Below are 18,338 nucleotides of genomic sequence, written 5' to 3'. Positions count from 1 at the left end.
GTTTTTAACAAATAAGAAAAGATTTTATATCACCCAAGGAAAGTAGATAACCTATATTTTCTTGGAACACAAAATGATGTTGTCATATTTCTTTTCTTTTCTTTTCTTTTCTTTTCTTTTTCTTTTCTTTTCTTTTCTTTTCTTTTCTGTTCTTTTCTTTTCTTTTCTTTTGGCGAATCGGTAGACACCCATGACTCAATTTCCCAGTATGCATTGCTCAGGCGGAAATGGCAAGGGGCTCCATGGAAACAGCAGACTGGCGTGCCTGCTACCGGCCCTAGCACTGGTTAGCTAGCGTTACCGTCTGTAAACGGTGTAAACAGGCTTGAATTAATTCCTTCGTGTAACGATGAGCCGCACCCCTGATGCAAGAGCACGGTAAGAATTAAATCCTAACTCACAACGACTTCTTTGTTAGCTTGTGCAGTCACCAACTGTCCTTAAAGTTGTACAATTAAACCTTGCAAAAGCAGAGAAAATATGCTAATGTTAAGTTTTTGTCATCGCTGGCTTGCTGTCTGTTTTTTTCGAACGTCAGAGTTACACCCTTATGACATATCATATAAGATGGATTTTATCTTTAATTTGAAAAACAAATGAAAGGTCCATTTTTGGAGATGGCAAAATGTGTTAGAATCTTGGCTATCTCTTTTCTTTTATATTTTTTAGCATAAGGAAGAATACAGCAGTTATACTTTTAATGACAAATAAGTTTTAAAGTTAGCTTATCTACCGCAGTTGAGCTATAAATTGATATATTAAAGTGATATAGGTTATCTACTCAATGATGCAATTTAATCCATTAAGATTTTACTTTTTATATTTCCCTAAAAAAGAGGGTAACTTAAGTGACATTAACTAAACATTTTGTTTGAAATTATGACATCCATGTCAAAATTTCTAAAAATTTTAAATGCAGAAGTCAAATTGTCAAAAGCATGACGTTTATTTCAAAATAAGAGATTTTTGCTGTCAACATGATACTTATATCTACATGGCTTTAGTTTATACTGTAGTAAGACCAATCCAGATACCTCACTTCACCTCTGTATATGGCAAATAATCAAGCCAGTGTGAGCCAATTAGTTTTGACATCACCAATAATACGTGCTCTCCACCCACACCAAAATATACTTAAAAAAACGACCAATGAGCACGTGAGAAAACCACAAGTATACTATTTCATTTCTTAAGACACTTTTTCAGACTTTACTTAATATATATCTACTAGGAAGAACAAGGTGAATATATATATATATATATATATATATATATATATATATATATATATATATATATATATATATATATATATACACACACACACACACACACACACATATATATATATATATATATATATATATATATATATATATATATATATATATATATATATAGTGTATTTTATCCCTTATGGGCAACTTACCACATACATCAGTCAACATTCAAAGTGCAATGTGTCAAACATGAATCAGCATACAAATACAAGACAGGTCATTGGACAGTTGAGGTAATTCTGAGAGTTCAATACCTTAAACAAAGTAGGAACACACCCAGAGCCATACATTTTTGTGAAGTCAAATTAATGCTTGTTAGAAAAGCATTTGTGTCCACATGTTGTCAAAAGGCACTCAAGCAGTAACTTACTTGCTTTAGTAAGACATTTCTGAAGTATGCGTAAAGCATAAATCTCCTCCCAACCTCGATCCAAATAACAATGCTTACTGGATTGACCAATAAACTAATCAATTTTTTGTGCAGATTCTTAGTGAGAATATGTATTTCTGTGGCACTTGGAAATCTATAAACCTAATTTAAAAATAAATAAACAGGCAACACGGTGGTATAGTGGCTAGCACTCATGCCTCACAGCAAGAAGGTCCTGGGTTTAATTCTAGCACCAGTCGATGGGGGTGGGACCTTTCTTTGTGGAGTTTGCATTTTCTCCCTGTGTCTGTGTGGGTTCTCTCCAGGTACTCCAGCTTCCTCCCACCATCCAAAGACATGCACTGATAGGTTAATTGGTTAATCTAAATTGCCCATAGGTGTGAATGTGAGAGTGATTGTTTATCTCTATATGACAGCCCTGCGATGAACTAACAACATGTCCAGGGTGTACCCGCCTTCGCCCATAAGTAGCTGGGATAGGCTCCAAGCGACTCCCGTGACCCTTGTGAAGATAAAGCGGGTTCAGAAAATGAATGAATGAGTGAATATAACCAAAGTCATGGCTTAAGAAGGTGTCATTATTCAAGGAATATAGCATTGTATTTTAAATAGATATGAATAAATTGTATCGCTAAAATCATTTGCAAATGTAAAGCACTGAGAATAAACATTCATATAATAATCCTGTTATGTTTTTACAGGGACTACCAAACAAGAAAGATCCAGGAAAACATCACCAATGTGGAGAGGCATTTTGGGGAAATGTGCCAACTGTTTGCTGCCTATGTCCGTAAAACAGCCAGGCTAAGAGACAAGGCCGACGTTCTGGTTAAGGAAATAGGGATGTACGCAGACACAGAAACGCCAAACCTCAAGAGGGGTATGAAGCAGTTTGCTGACCACTTGGCCAAGATTCAAGACTACCGCCAGGCTGAGGTAACAGCAGCTTCAGCGACTGATACTTAATATCGATTGTAACCTCAGTTTAGTGAAATAGTTTCGCAATGCAGGTCCTAAACTCCTCAACTTCCTTGTCTTACAGGTGGAAAGGCTTGAAGCCAAAGTCATAGAGCCATTAAAAAGCTACGGAGCTGTGGTGAAACAAAAGAGGGTAAGTGTGCATGAGAGATTTGAGATTCCATCCCATATCAAACCTACATGTGCTCTTAGGACAGGAGCAACACTCTTTTCCAGTGTTGTGGGGTTATGTTGCTGATAATGCAGCTTATGTGAGAATATGCTAGACATATTTGGATCGACCTTGTTATCCTGCAACATTTGAGTCTCATAATTGTTCGGAAAAAGTGACATATTTTTCATGTTCATCATCCTGTCAGACTTCTTTAATGATATGTTTAATTTTTAGGAATAAATATTTGTCATGTCCACGTACTCAAGAGGTAATAATTATTAAGAATTAAATTAAGAAGACTTCCTCTTGGTGTGAACTGTTAGATGGACGCATAAAACATGGCTCTGACAACAGCCTCTAATATCCCCAAAATTCTAAAATACTTTTTTCAAATTCTCAGTGAATACTAATTGAGAATGAATGGGGATAAGCACAAGAAGGTAGTCTGGGACAAAGGGACTTAACCAGAAGAAAACCGAGACTAATAACTTTATTAGCCTAGCCGCTAGCTCAGGAGCTAACATGACACTGGAGAAGAAGCTAACGCATTGGTCACAGTTAGCTCTATCAGCTCTGTAATTAGCAAGATCATGGCTAAATCAATGGTTGATCTAAGACAGATATGAAAAAGGAAGGTGCTGACTTTCGCGCTCAGCTCAAAGAAGATCTGAGAGCTCAGTTGGACCAGCTAAGAACTGAGACTAACCAGAAAATACAAGTAGCTACTAGCCAGATAGAGGAACAACCACCATCTATGTCCTCTTCGACACGACGCCTGGAGGAGGTTGAGAGGAACATGGCCAGGACAGTAAAGTGAGACATTGTGGTCAAGGACACTTTAGTTGAGCTTCTAATCAGTCAACATGAGCTGCAGAATGAGCTGTCTGATCTGGAAAGCCGCTCCAGGTGCAATAATGTCCGAATATATGGCGTCCCCGAGAACACAGAGGGCAGCTCAGTAATGACATTTGTGGAAATTTTTTTCATGATCAGCAATACTCAGCAATACTATAAATTCCTATCACTTAACATGAATGGCTTAAACAGTCCCATTAAACGAAGCAAATTGATAGCAAAATTGAAAAGAAGGGAAAATTAATGTTGCTTTTTGGCCGGAGACACATGTGACCAACACAGAAAATGAAAAACTTAAGAAAATGGGATTTTGTAATATGTTTTTCTGTTCACATAAATCAGGAAACAAAATAGGAGTTGCCATTCTAATCTCAAATAATGTCAAGTTTGAATTTATCTCTGAAATTAAGGATAGTGAGGGCAGATACATCCTTATCAAGGGGAAAGTAGAGGACAACAAAGTTACCTTATATAACATTGTCTATCCACCTCCTACATGCGCAATTTTTTAAAATAAGATTTTTGACTTGATTGCACTGGAAACATGGATCTTTATTGTGTGGTGGGGGAGTTTGAAATTTTATTGAACCCTAAACTGGATACTACAAACCAAAAGAGAAAGAAGAATCCTACTGAAATTTGGGTAAATAAGACAATGAAACTTCATGGTCTAACTGATGTCTGATGTGACCTGCATGGACGAGAGAAGGACTTCACATTTTATTCTGCCCGTCATAATATGCAATTGCATATTGATTATTTCCTAATGTTTACGAGTGTTAGAGTAAAATATTGTAAAACAGGCCAAAAGGACCTGGATGGAGGACATGATTTCTTTCCTCATAGATGAGGAGCAAACAGGGTTTGTTTAAGATCGCCAAACACATGATAACATACATAGGGCTATTCATACTATTGACTATATAACAAAGACAAATTCCAGTGCAGTCCTTCTCAGCTTAGATGCTGAGAAGGCCTTTGACTCTGTAAGTTGGCACTTCCTGTATCAAGCAATGGGTCATTTGGGCTCCTCAGATGAATTTATAAAATGCATTAGGGCATTACATTCAAATCCAACTGTAATGATTAAAATAAATGAGGCCTGTCTAACTCTACAAATCTACAAAGAGGCTGTAGGCAGGGCTGCCCCCTCAGCCCTGCCCTGTTCAATTTGTTTATTGAACCCTTAGCCCAGATGATCAGAGAGGAGAAGAAGCTAGAAGGTATAATTATAAGAGGTGTAGAATACAAAATGTTTTTGTATGCAGATGACGTGTTAGTAACATTACAAAATCCAGGCTCTGTTGTGCCCCTGCTTATGAATATCCTCAAAATGCGTGGATCTTTATCAGTATACTCACTTAACGTGCATAAAACACAGGCTCTTTTATTCAGTTTTACTCCCACTCCAGATTAAATTGAAACATATACATTTTTATTGGAACTCATTCCATATTTAATATTTAGGTGTGTTCTTACCAAGGTACTTGTCCTTTCTCTTTGCTACAAATTATGAAAAAAATTGTAAGAAAATTTACAAGGATTTGGACCGATGTGCTTTACTTCCCCAAGATATCGGCAATAGAATAAGGTCAATTAAAATGGTATTCCTTCCTAAATTATTATATTTTTTCATGGCTCTACCAGTAGAGGTTCCATTGAAACCACTCAGAATGGGACAAGGATATTTCTAGGTTTGTTTGGACAACAAAAAGACCACAGTTAAAGTACTCTATTTTACAGTTTGCGAGGGACAGGGGAGGCATGGCCTTACCTCGCCTCAGACATTATTACATTGCAGCCCAATTTAGATCACTAGTACTTTGGTGTAATGAATCTTATGTGGCCAAATGGAAAGGCATGGAGTTATCCTTGACTGAAGTTCCATTACCTTCAATTCTTGGCTTTCTGGACTGTGCCAGAGCAGTCCTACAGTTGGACAGTTTATGTGTGTGTAATTCAATTAAAACATGGCTACAAATGGTCAAGACATTTGGACTTCATAGAAATTAGGAACGTAAACTGGCCTGTGAGTGATCCGCACTTCCAACCTGCACTACATGACTATAGATTTAGACAGTGGTCCGAACCTGGGGTAACTGCTTTCTACACGATACTTTCTAAAGGACAGATGGACAGCTTTCAAAATCTTTCACTCAAATTTGGACTTGAGAAACATGATTTCTTCAGGTATCTCCAGCTCTGTGATTACGTTGTGAAGGAAGTCCAATGTTCTGTGACAGTGACTCCCTCTCCTCTAATATTGGTGGATGCCTATAAAGGTTCCAGTAACAAAAGCATCATTGGCAAAGTTTATACAACATTAAATTCAAAGGACAATGAGATATATTTTCATGCAAAACATCAGAGGGAGAGAGACCTGCAAGAGGAAATACCAAATGAGATATGGTCAGAGGGATGGAAATCTCAAAGTTGCACAACAACCTCAACCAACCTGGAGGGACTTTTGTTGGAAAAGTCTGGTCCACTTCTTTATAACACCTGTACGAAAATCCAATTTTTTTGGTGTTCAGTTTTCTTGCTGGATCACTTGAGGCAGATCAAGCACATGTATTCTGGTCTTGTCCTTGTATTGTTGGCTTTTGGAAAATATGATCAAATTGATGTATTCAGTTTTTGGTGTTCATTTTGGTAAGTCATTGGCTACTTTGTTTTTTAACATTCCCCCAGAGGAATTATGTAAAAGTGACATATATCTGTTTAGAATACTGCTTGGCGCAGACAAAAAAAAAGTCATCATTAAATATTGGCTAAAAAAGGATCCTCTTTCAGTCTCCCTGGTGATAAAAATTGTTAATCACATCCATCTAATGGAAATAATGACCTACAATCTCTACCTACAACAACACAAGAGTGTAAAATATTGGGAAAAATGTGACTCTTTCATTCAATCTGTGGACAGTAGACGATATGTAAATGATTGAAAGTACCTTTGACCATTTCTCTGTTTGTTTTGTACCTTATATTCTAAAACAATTTTTTTAAAAAGTAAAAAAAAATCAATAAATTAAGAAAATATTTGTAATCTGTTGAACCTCCAACCTCTTAGATGTCTTAGGTGAAAATTCTATAGAAAAACACAACTTTTATAACAATAAAAATTCACATGCTTGAAGCTCTTTTTTTGGCCAGACATGCGTTATGGATGAAAAATTCTAACAGGGTGGAACTTTTAAGAGTGAACATTTCTAAAATCGTAGGAGGAAGAAGTTAAAGCTTACTTCAGTTTGCGCAGCGGAATTCTGCAGAAAGAAATCATTTATGATACTTCCTAAAATGTAGTTCTGTTTTTAGAAGGTGAGAAAGTCCCTACTACCAGTGGGGAATATGAGTTCATAGTTACACAGAAAGCAGTTAAAAAATAGCTATAGTTTCTCCTGATTTAGTTTAGTTTTGTCTATAACAGAATTAAAGAATATCCAGAGGTTCTTATCATGTCAGGGTTTTTTTATTGGAAATGAATTATCCTGAATACATATACACTGAATGCATATATCAATTAAGGGTGTGTAAAATACAAAACTATATTTTTAACAACAATTACCTGTGTTTATATGATGAAGAAGGCCTAAATATGTCATTTAGATCATGGACATTTGTTCTGAATATTGCTCTAGAAAACATAATGTGCAGAGACAGAAAAGTCACTGTATAACAGGAATGACCTTTTATGACCTTATTCCCCCTGAATCTTTCCATGAGGGCTAACTTCATGACAATGACGTCAGCCATTGCCTGTGATGGGATATGCATAAATACACTTCAAGGTCACTACTGAAGTAGTTTAAAATTTAGCCCATTCTTTGATTAAACACCTTTTTTTCCCAGAAAAAGATGAAGTGAATTTTAGGCTTTAAAACGGTCATGAAGTTCTATTCTGATTATGTTGTTAGTAGGGATGTCAGATAATCTAAATTAATCACAGTTTATTGGAATTAGGCTTAATTGTAATGAACCACATTTTTTCTTCTTATGTAAAAATAAAAAAAATTATGTTAGACTCTACGCACAGGAAGCATATTATTTATATCAAAACTGTTTTCTCTGAGAGTACAGCATTGTTTTACATTTTAATAGATTTTCTTACAGCTGTTTAATAAAATGTAAATTACCATGATTGTGATTATACTGTGGTCCAATGTATTGCAGTAAATATCATTATTGTATTACACATTTTCTTTTGTTTTTAGGCTTCATTTTGCTTACATTCTCAGAGAGAACATTTAGAAAATGTGCCTTTAGGTTTGTCCATAAAGGTATCTCATGCACCTTTTGGAACTTCACATTGGGATTTTAGGTTTGGGTTTTAGGGAAACAGTAAAAAAACAACTTTTTTTTTTCTTTTTTTGCAAAAGAGTAATGCACATAGAGGATATTAAAACACCTTTTTAAAATAAATTCTGAGGTAATTAACATTTAACACTTGTGATTTGTGTTTACTGTGTCTCCTCACATGTTCTTATGAAGTGTGTAAACGTGTCGGATACAACAGGTATATGTGGAATTATTCATCTGTCTTATCCATCAACCAAGCCATATTAGACAGAAAACAACTACAGAATGCGGTGTTTGTTATCCTCTGTTTATTTGAGCCATTTGTATCCTACAGCGCGACCTGATGGGAACACAACATGGCCCAAATTGTTCCCTAATTTTGGCAGCACTAGTTATGAGCATTGTTCTTACATTAAATGGTAAATAATTGTCTTCTGATGTGCTCTGTCCACGCAGGAGGATCTGAAGACAACTAAACGTGCCAGAGACCGAGAAGCTAAACAGATGGCTCAGCTTGAGAGGACCAGACAGAGAAACCCCTCAGACAGGCAGATCATTGTATCCTTGCCCCATCTTGTCCTCATATTTTATCTCACATTTGTAAAAACAATCATTAGTGTAATTATAATGCAGATATGTACAGCTTTAACAGAACGACATTGATTAATTTAGTGCATGAGCCTAAAAATGCATTAACATTACATCCCAATTTCATCATATCACACAGGCGAGTATTTGACCGATGCTTCCTTGACTTAGTGTCCAGTCTCAGGTGTGTCCCATCTAAATGTGCATTTCACCCTTGGTAATGTATGACCACAAAGATGAACAATCCGTCAACTATAGTTTATTGGATGTTTTTAGTTTGTCACTTTTCCTGGATAGCTTTACATTTAAAGACTTTGTTTTGATCATTTCTACAGAACATGCACATCCACTTCACATTTTGTTGCTCTTCTTTATAAGATACAAGGTTCCCATTGACAGGAAAAGTCATGGAATGCTTGAATCAAAATCTCAAGCCATGGAAAAGTCTTGAAATTAAGTGAAGTCAGGAAAGTTTTCTAAAAGTCATTGTATTTTTTCAATAAAGGAGTTCATAAAACAAGGGAATAGGCCCATTAGATTTAGACAAGGATAAAAAAATATAACAAATGCAGCAGACCTTATGATTTTCTTTAGGTTTGTAGAGGGTTTAGGTGGAGGACTGGCTTATTGTTACTGTTAGTTAATACAAACTATGCATTTTTTGTATCTTGCATCACTATGTTGTACAGCCCTTGAAAATAATTCATTAGGTTAACAGTATTTTGAATATTTAAAATGAATAACCAACAACTATACAATGACAGAGTTTGCTGTTGAATTTTGTACATTAACTAAATCTCCTTATGTTCAAGCACGTAAAGGCTCTGAATTATCATTGAAATGTTGCTATTGGTCCTTGACAGGTCATGGAAAAGTTTCAAAATTTTATCTGTAAAAACATGTGGGAACCCTGACGATGTAAACACCTCTTAGAACGGGCTGGGAAGCAACTAAAATTTACTTGCACACATCAATTCATACATGTACTGCATATTCTCCACAAGGGGGTGGTGTTTAGTCATTTTTAGACCGTCCTGCATGTATGCCAACCTACAGGTCAAACAGTACAATAGAACATAGTGTATTTGACATGTCAGCTTGAATGTATACAGGAGCCTCAGGTGCAGACCTAAATATTTTTCTGACCTCTAGATGAAAAACATGAGTGTGATTCCATCTAAAGGGCTCTTTTATCCATATTTGTCATGCTTTGGAGCCCGGTTTCACACGCTCTATGTCAGGGTGTGCATCTCCCATGTGTTATATGTTTTGCTATTAGGCTGAAAGTGAGCTCCAGAGAGCCACCATGGACGCCACGAGGACCACCAGGCAGTTGGAGGAGACCATTGATGAGTTTGAGAAGCAGAAAATCAGGGACATTAAGGTTTGCTTTCCATTTCATCTGTCTCTAAAATCTAACAGCTGCAGCTTAACTTGTGGGTAATATTAAAATTAAAAAAAATAAAAGTTATTAATTTAAAATATTTGGCTACATTAACACAACTTTAATGGTTCAATACAAGTCTATTCCTTAGTAGGGGTGTGTATTGGCAAGAATCTGGCGATATGATACAAATCACCATACTAAGATCATGATACAATACATCACGATATATTGTGATTCTTTTAAAAAGGCAATTTTTGTTTGTTTCTTTTTTAAAATGATTATTTCCTTGAAGAATTGAATTACACCAGAAATATGCGCAAATGCTAAACATGTTTTTATTTGATCAGAACAGGATCTAATGCTATATCACAAAATTTTCCTGTGTTAAAACTTAAATTATATTTTACAGACATTGCAGTTTAAGATCCTGTTCAAATGTTCATATTTTATTAGTTCATAACTAACATCATAACATTATTTTTGTGCAATCCCAACAAAGGAACTAAAATTGTTTAATAAAAGAGTGTTAACTAATAATAAATAAAATACAAACAAAAAAGAAAAACAAAAATGAACCTCCACAATATCTGCATTTGAATAAATACCTAAAAATATCGATACAGTACTTTTTAATATCAATACAGTATTGTGAAATAAAATATCACGATATATTGCAGAACGGATATTTTCTTACACTCCTATTCCTTAGACCTGATTTTTTTATTGTACTGTTCACATTATTTTTTTAACGTAGACTGGTCATGGTCATTGGATGAGCCCTGTGCACAAAAGCAGTGGTTTTAAAAGTTGTGTGCAGACAATTTCTTTCAATTAATGTACTAATACACACTGAAAATACTCAACTATATGTAGTTGTTGTGAAATGGTTCAGTATGCTACCATGTTATCTGGTGTTTTTGGATTCATTTCACTGCTGCATTCATGTGTATGTTGCATTTTAGTACTGTGCATGTTTAAGGTTGATCTTAGACCTGTGATGAATCTCAATGTAGGATGACGGAAAAGTGCCTTGAACTCTGATCTGAATGTTCAGACTAAGGTCACAGTGCAGAAGATAGACCAGAGACTGCGTTCTTTTTTTCTATAACTTTCAAGGTAGTACAGGTATTATTCCTTTAAATCATAGGTGTCAAGCTCATTTTAGTTCAGGTACCACATTCAGCCCAGATTGACCTCAAATGGGCTGGACCAGTAAAATAATAGCATAATAACTTATAAATAATGCCAACTAGAAATGTTTGTCTGTGTTTTAGTGCGAAAAGTAAGATTGCAGTATTAAAATGTTCACAAACTATCCTTGAACAAAAAATGTGAATAACCTGAAGCTTGAATTTTAACAATATCATACCTCAGTTTAGCATTTACACATGTGCATTTCAACTTGCAGATCACAGTGGATCTACAAATACACGAAACATTCAGTAACAGGCATCTGGAACTGAAAAATATAGTATTAAACTTTATGATTAATACAGCTCTACCATCAATGACATCAAATTCCTCCTGTGGGCCGGCTCAGACCCTGTGGAGGGCCAGTTTTGGCCCACGGGCCATATGTTTGACACCCCTGCCATAAATGAAACTGGTATAAAGCCTAAAAAACTTGTCTTTCCCTTTATAGAAGATCTTTGGCGAGTTTGTGACTGTGGAGATGATGTTTCATGCCAAAGCCCTGGAGGTATACACCTTGGCCTACCAGAGTATTCAAAGTGTGGATGAAGAGGAAGATCTAGAGGTACAGTAACACTCTGCTTGGGTTGTAAGACTTTAAACAGCGTGCTTACACAGTTGTTTGATAGTATAGAATGATCTGATATGTGATGTAGAGATGGCCTGCTCATTTGCATGAACTGACAAATCCAGAATATTAGTTTATGTATTTGTATGTGGAGCAGGTCCGTCCTCTAGTGTGGACATGATTGACATGACTCATTACTCACTCGCACTGTTGTCCACACCCATAAACTGATGTGGTAACTTTGAGTAACCTACGTATTCCACAGAGTTGTACTTCTGTTTACAGCTCGGTTGAAACACCGAGACTCTTCTTAGAGTAAGAAAACAAAAGGATCAATGAATTTGAGTGAGGTTTCTCCTGCAGTTGCCCTTGTGCTATTTTCTTCCACTCCTTGCCATCTCATGTGTGTGTTTTTGCTCTGAATCATCTACCCTCCATTCATACCAAAACGAGACTCCTCACCCAGACAAGGCAGTTTTTCAGTGACTCATGGTCCAAAGCAGGGAGATTGATTCATCTGAAAAAGGCACAATGACAGGCATGAAGATAATCCTGATCAAGGGGTTCTGTGGAATTTTTAAGCACACACTGACAATTATTTGTTCTGGTTTAAAAGAAAGTTAGCTGAGCTAAGTTTAGTGGCATGCCTCCGTAGCTGCTTTGTTTATGTTCAGCCAAAGCGTATTGACAAGCCTCGAGTTGATTTGCAGGATATTCCAGGTCATAGAGTATGTCCTCTTTGTGTGTCTTCATGTCTTAGAATTCAGGTTTCATTGAGGTAACATCAAGGTTCACACGGTTGTCAAATATCTGGAAAAATCATGAATTAGATAAAATTGTCAAAAGTTTTAAAAAAGATTGAAGTTTTATTTTTAGGGATGGAAAAATTAGTGTATTTGTGTGTCTCAGGGGTTTCATTAACATGTGACAATTAAATGTGAAATGTGGACAGCATACTGTAGAACATCAGAAGAGGCATCAGTAGAAATATCTAAATATTTATATGTAAGGCTCAAAGTTAGTATGAATATACAGCCAAGACTAAAGAATGTCTTTAGTAAAATATTGTGAAATTCAGACCACATACACAGTATGGACGCTGTATGGATATTATGTTATGCAAAGATCAACAGTCTGTGTATTAAATCAACTTCCATCAACTTTTATCATGACTTTGTTGCTGCAGTTTTTTTCTTTTATTCTTTGACTAAAAACTGTGCATTTTTCCATCATATCTGGCTGTTATTATAGCAGCAACTGTCTAAATTTCACATTACGCAGACATTAGCAAGAAAGTGAAAGAAATTTGCTCATGGATTTGTTGAGCATTATGTCCTGAAACAGTACTTCCTTTTGTGTCCCTTAAAAAATAATAGCAAATTAACTGGTCAAACAAAATTGAAAGTGTCTGAAATTCAATTTAATACAACCATGACATTAAAACACATAATTTTTCACATATAATTAACTAAAGTAACTAAAGTCCACTTCTGTTCATGTACATGTCTGTTCAGTCCTTGAAAAGTCATGGGGAAGTTTTGACATTTTACAAGTAAAAATGTGTGTAAACCCTTACCAATATCAGCTTCTTCTATCTCTTTGCAACAATCCCCTCTACATGTATTTCATTGACAGCATTAAGACTGTTTGCGTTGGTTCTGAAATGTATGGTTTTTATAGGCATTCTTCTGTTGGCCTTTAGAAAAGTATAGCTCCTCCTACTGTTTTTGGCAGGTGTCCAGAAGTTCGCTGCACCCCCCTTACTACCAGTCACGCTTAGACACAGTGCGAGCTAATTCCAAAACCTCCCTCGATCGGACCGGGTCCTTCCTGAGTACATCAGGGACCTTACAGGTATTAACACTATCACTCTCTAACACAAAGTAATTTCCCTGGAAGATTTCTCTGTTACACTGGAAGCCTTTTCATTTTAGTCAATGACTGATTTGCATTTTATTATGATGATGACTTTAAATTCCAGTAGTCATCCTCATACCAATGGAGACTACAGTTTGATAACACCGAGTCTTATCATTTGTCACTATGTTGATAATAAGCATCGCCCATCCATCATTCACTTTGACTTTCCCCACATGTCATCATCGCATGCCAGTAACATCATGCATATCCTCCTACATTCACTGTCCCTCTCAGTGCAGCACCTCTTTGGGAGCGTAAAGTCCCGACAGCCATCTGTGTCCCAGTCTCACAAACAGAGACCGGCATCCATCTTTGAATTGTCTCCTGTAAGTTTCACAATAGCTGTGCCACATGGTTTCTGTTGAATCTGGAGGATGTCCAGACTGGAGCTTACACAGACGGATTGTAGTTGACACGTGTCATCAGAATGTGCATCAAATTCCTTGCGCATCATAACATGAGATCAGACTTCTGGGTTGACATTTGTTTTTGTTTGTGGGGAACTGTAGTTTCTACTGAATAAAGTGTCCAAGCAAGACCATACACAACATATGTACACAGGATCAAACTATACGGGACCTTTTAAACTGCAGCGTTTCATAGGTTTTTGGCATCAGTGGAGGAAAAATTCCATTAATTACTTTTCTGCGTATTGTAATTCAAGTGGCCTGGCAGGAAACAAGAATTCCACACCGCTGTCTCTAGAGTCTGTTTTCAGGCTAAAGAGAGTCTACCTATTGATGGGAGGTTGTAGCTACTCACAGGCGTTTTCAGATGGGTAGGGGGTTAAATATGGGATAGGCAGCTGTAATTACTGATGACTGATCAGCATTCATAGGACCTGATTCTGCAGCTCCATTCTTTGGCTCCACATGGAAACTTGGAAAAACAATTTCACTTTTCCACAGTAAAGTGAAACTCTCAGGTCGTCTTTCTTTATATTTAGATCTTAATTTGGATACACAGGAAAGCTTGTGGGTTATTCAAATTCTGGCAATTTTCCCCTAGTTTCAATTGTTGAACATGTAAGAATTCTTAAAATCTATCAGTTTTATAAATAATATGCATAAGTAGGTATGCACTGATGGCAAAATTATTGGCTTATACAAATGTAAGTATTTAAAATGACATTTTGCCTAATAACTGATGCCCATACCAGTGTTTTTGTTGTTACTTGTCTCTCATTGACAAAGAAATCTTCATTTTAGATGTAAAATTAGTATTTTAGCCTGTCATCATGTTCTCTTTGAATGAACACAGATTAAAACATCCAAGTTTAGGAAAAAAACATTAATATATAACAAAACAGATAAAATCTGCCCCTGCCATTAGTAAAAAGTCATCGTATATACCAATACAAATATTGGTTGATATCAGCGAATATTAGGGACACATTGGTATCAATCGAACCGATATTTACTTATATATCAGTGCATCCCTAGGAAGATGTTGGATAGAGTTAAAATTTTAAATCTTACACCTACATATTATTATTATTATTATTATTATTATTATTATTATTATTATTGTTATTGTTATTATTATTATTATTATTATTATTATTATTATTATTATTATTATTATTATTATTATTATTATTTCAATCTGTCTTTTAAAGCTGCAAGATCCAAAGTCAGGTTAAAATGCAAAAATGAAAATACCTCCCCTCTGAAGTTCTTTCCTCTCAGTCCTTAGCAAAATACTAAATATATGCAGATAAAACTGATGTCATTTCATGGTGTTTAAGTGAAGCCACGTCTCCAAGCTTCCATGTTGAACTAGTAGAGCAGTAGAATTACTTCTAGGTCATAGCTAATATACTCTGATCAGCCATTGGTTATTACATATGTCAATCACATATTTAACCGTTTTAGCAAGACTGTCATAATATATTATAATGTACGAACACATTTCTGAGATTCTGAGATTTGCTGAACTACTGTAATCTTCAAGTGTTTAACACCAAGTTTCATTCAACACATGTCCAACATTTCTTTTTGTTTGGGAACACAGATCACACTAAATATTGACTGTTTCCTTTAGAAACCATGTCATTTTTTGTGACTTTTTAATGTTGTGCAAAATATTCCCCTCTATATTCTGTTGTATTTTAATAAAGAGACTGAGAAACTGGTTATGTTCATGACAAAAACAAGATTGCTAAAGCGTGGCCTAAGACTAGACAAGTTCTGTGTCCCCTCAGATCGAATGAACTACGTTATGTTGAAAGGTCGTTACAGATTTTTTTGCTCAGTGATGTAAAAAAAAAACTATAAAAACAGCAGCTGTAATTAGGTTTTTGTCAGTGTTAGTCAAGCTTTTCTGCATTTCTGATGTTAAATCCTTAAACTTGCAATTGAGTCAAATACAGTCCACCTCATACTTACATTTACCAATTAAATGTAGATTAATCAAATTTATTCTAATAACTACATTCATGCATAAACCTACATGTGCACAGGAACCCATACATTGTGTTCCATAGCTTTATAATACTTGTACCATGTACTCTATGGGCCTGGTTTACTAAAGGTTTGCGTGTGTAAAAACATGTGCAAACTTGACTGCACACGCAAAAACATGTTGAAGCTTATCTACTAACAGGATGCACTGGGGGTTGCGTCTCTTAAATGGACAAAATAGCTCGCGCAACCCATTTAGCGTGTTTGCCTTGATGAATATGCAGTATGGGTGTTTCTGCCAGAACGCGCAAAATTATTGGGAGGGGTAAATGCAAATATTTATTTGGTGCACACAATGTGTTTTACCAAACCTGAAACTGATTGCAGTGGCTGATTTTGTGTCTATATTTAGCACGTCTGAAAGGCAGGTTTTAACTGGCACAGCTCCGTGCAAAACTGGCCGCAGTTGTTGTGGCGAGGAGGCGGCATCATAGGCACAACCAAAGGCAACGCAGAGAACCGATCTGTTCTGATCGCCTCAACATTTTTGGAATGAAGGAAGAAAAAATAATTGAGACGTATGGCCCACCCTTGTAGCAAAGGCTACTTTTCCACTTAATCTGATGATTATGATTAAAAATATGCACTGACATTAGGCTACAGTGCAACAAAATTATGTGCTCCTGACTGTCATTCAATTCAACAACCCCCACGGCCCCCCACCTCTAAAATGAATCTGGTGCCACTGCCCAGTAATGCCATTTTAGAACTTCTAGATGAACTAGGGGATGATTTGGGGCCAGCCACAAGAAGAAGTCCTGTAATACCTTCTGTGACAAAACTCCTCCAACGTTATGTTTCCGTGCATCTGGATCATTCCAGTGCACTGTTGCCATTAGTGCTGGCATATCACAGAACAGTTTTTACAGTGTACTGTCTCCATGATGACAACCAGTAGCGTACACAAAATCCTCATTTAAAAAGGGCGGTCTCCAACACTATGCACCTGTTGTCATTTGCGCAGGCAATCTTAGTTGATCACTCATGACATGCAAATCAATAGCACACGCATTTTTTAGCAGGAGCAAACAAATTTGTGCCTGTTATTTGTGATCTCAGTAAATGAGGCCCTGTGAGTTCTTATTTCAGTGGATAAGAGGAATATGAGTTGGTTAAGAATGATCTAGTGAATGTCAGTGTATGACACCTGCAGACGCCCTGAAAGACACACTCTTACTCAGATTAAAGACACACAGGCCTTTTGGACGCTTCAACCTCTACCTGCTTTGTCTCCTTCCCCAAAGGAAGGGAAAGTTTTCAGGTAGATTCCGAAGGTGTTTGATGACTACCTGCTTTATTTGCTTGGTGATTTTTTTTTTTTTGTCGCACAGCAACAACGTACTGCCAGCCAGCACACAAGGAGAGAGGAGGAAGAGGATGATGAGGATGAGGATGATGAGGATGAAGATGATTCTGAAGACGACAATGATGATGACGATGACTCAGATGATGACAATTAAATTTTCTTCAAATAAATCACTCATTGCCAAAATTGCTCCACGCAGGTGGTCTGAGCAGTATTGTAGTCCATTTGTGTTGTGGTTGAGAGAACATGTTGTCCCTTCTTATTGTTTGTTTCTAAACTCCAGCCAGTTGCTAACTATTTTTACATGCCATTCCATGTGTTACTACTTCAGTGTATTTTATTGCATAATGGCTACTTGTGTTTATTAATAAAAAAATAAATAAATGTATCATTTCAGAGAGTTGCTGCTTTATAATCTAAGTATACACAGTGTACCCTGAGTAACTTTGCATAAACATGAAAGCAGAGAGCTTGATTGTTATTTTAGAATCCGTCCCCTGTGTGAATCAGTCTAAGTGACAGCCGTTATGTGACGACTGTAGTTGAAAGTGACTCATCGTTTCCACAGACATGCAAAAGTGGTACAAATGAGGCTGGGGACATTTTGCACCACAGTTTATCTGGATGTGTGTACAGTACGTGTGTGTTTGTTTGTCTGGAATCGTGCGTCTGTATAGGCATATGGCACTCTGTGAAACTAATGGTGTGCGTGTATGTATTGCCTGCCACAGTGGAGGCTGCTGCCACTGTGTCAGATGATGGCTCCTATGTCTGTCTTGCATGAGTCACTCCACACATTTATCATTCCTCAGCTGCTTGTGTCACTGCAAATGCATTTCCACCCCTGGACATGTACTACACACACACACTGCAGGATGTCATTTGTTTCAACAAAGGCACATATTTACGTACGTACATGCATGAATTGTCAGCTATAATACTAACAACAATTGTTGTAGATA

The 18,338-nt window shown here is 36.5% G+C and overlaps 1 protein-coding gene across 2 annotated transcripts; it reads left to right on the top strand.

The window, feature by feature from the left end:
- Positions 1-247: 247 nt before the first annotated feature.
- On the top strand, positions 248-17,764 carry cibar1 (CBY1 interacting BAR domain containing 1). Of its 2 annotated transcripts, XM_030148100.1 has the most exons (9): positions 248-378; positions 2,373-2,607; positions 2,714-2,782; positions 8,411-8,512; positions 8,721-8,726; positions 9,822-9,926; positions 11,572-11,685; positions 13,423-13,542; positions 17,402-17,764. In XM_030148100.1, exons 1-9 carry the CDS (start codon positions 350-352, stop codon positions 17,528-17,530), a joined length of 909 nt encoding a protein of 302 aa, XP_030003960.1. In that variant the 5' UTR covers positions 248-349; the 3' UTR covers positions 17,531-17,764. The 2 variants fall into 2 exon arrangements, with proteins under 2 accessions (XP_030003960.1, XP_030003961.1); XM_030148101.1 differs by lacking the exon at positions 13,423-13,542.
- Positions 17,765-18,338: the final 574 nt, after the last annotated feature.

The sequence above is a fragment of the Sphaeramia orbicularis genome, chromosome 11 (genome assembly GCF_902148855.1).
Source record: "Sphaeramia orbicularis chromosome 11, fSphaOr1.1, whole genome shotgun sequence".
Classification (NCBI taxonomy): Eukaryota; Metazoa; Chordata; class Actinopteri; order Kurtiformes; family Apogonidae; genus Sphaeramia; species Sphaeramia orbicularis.
Note: the sequence above shows the minus strand (reverse complement) of the source record. Positions and strands in the feature narration are given on the sequence as shown.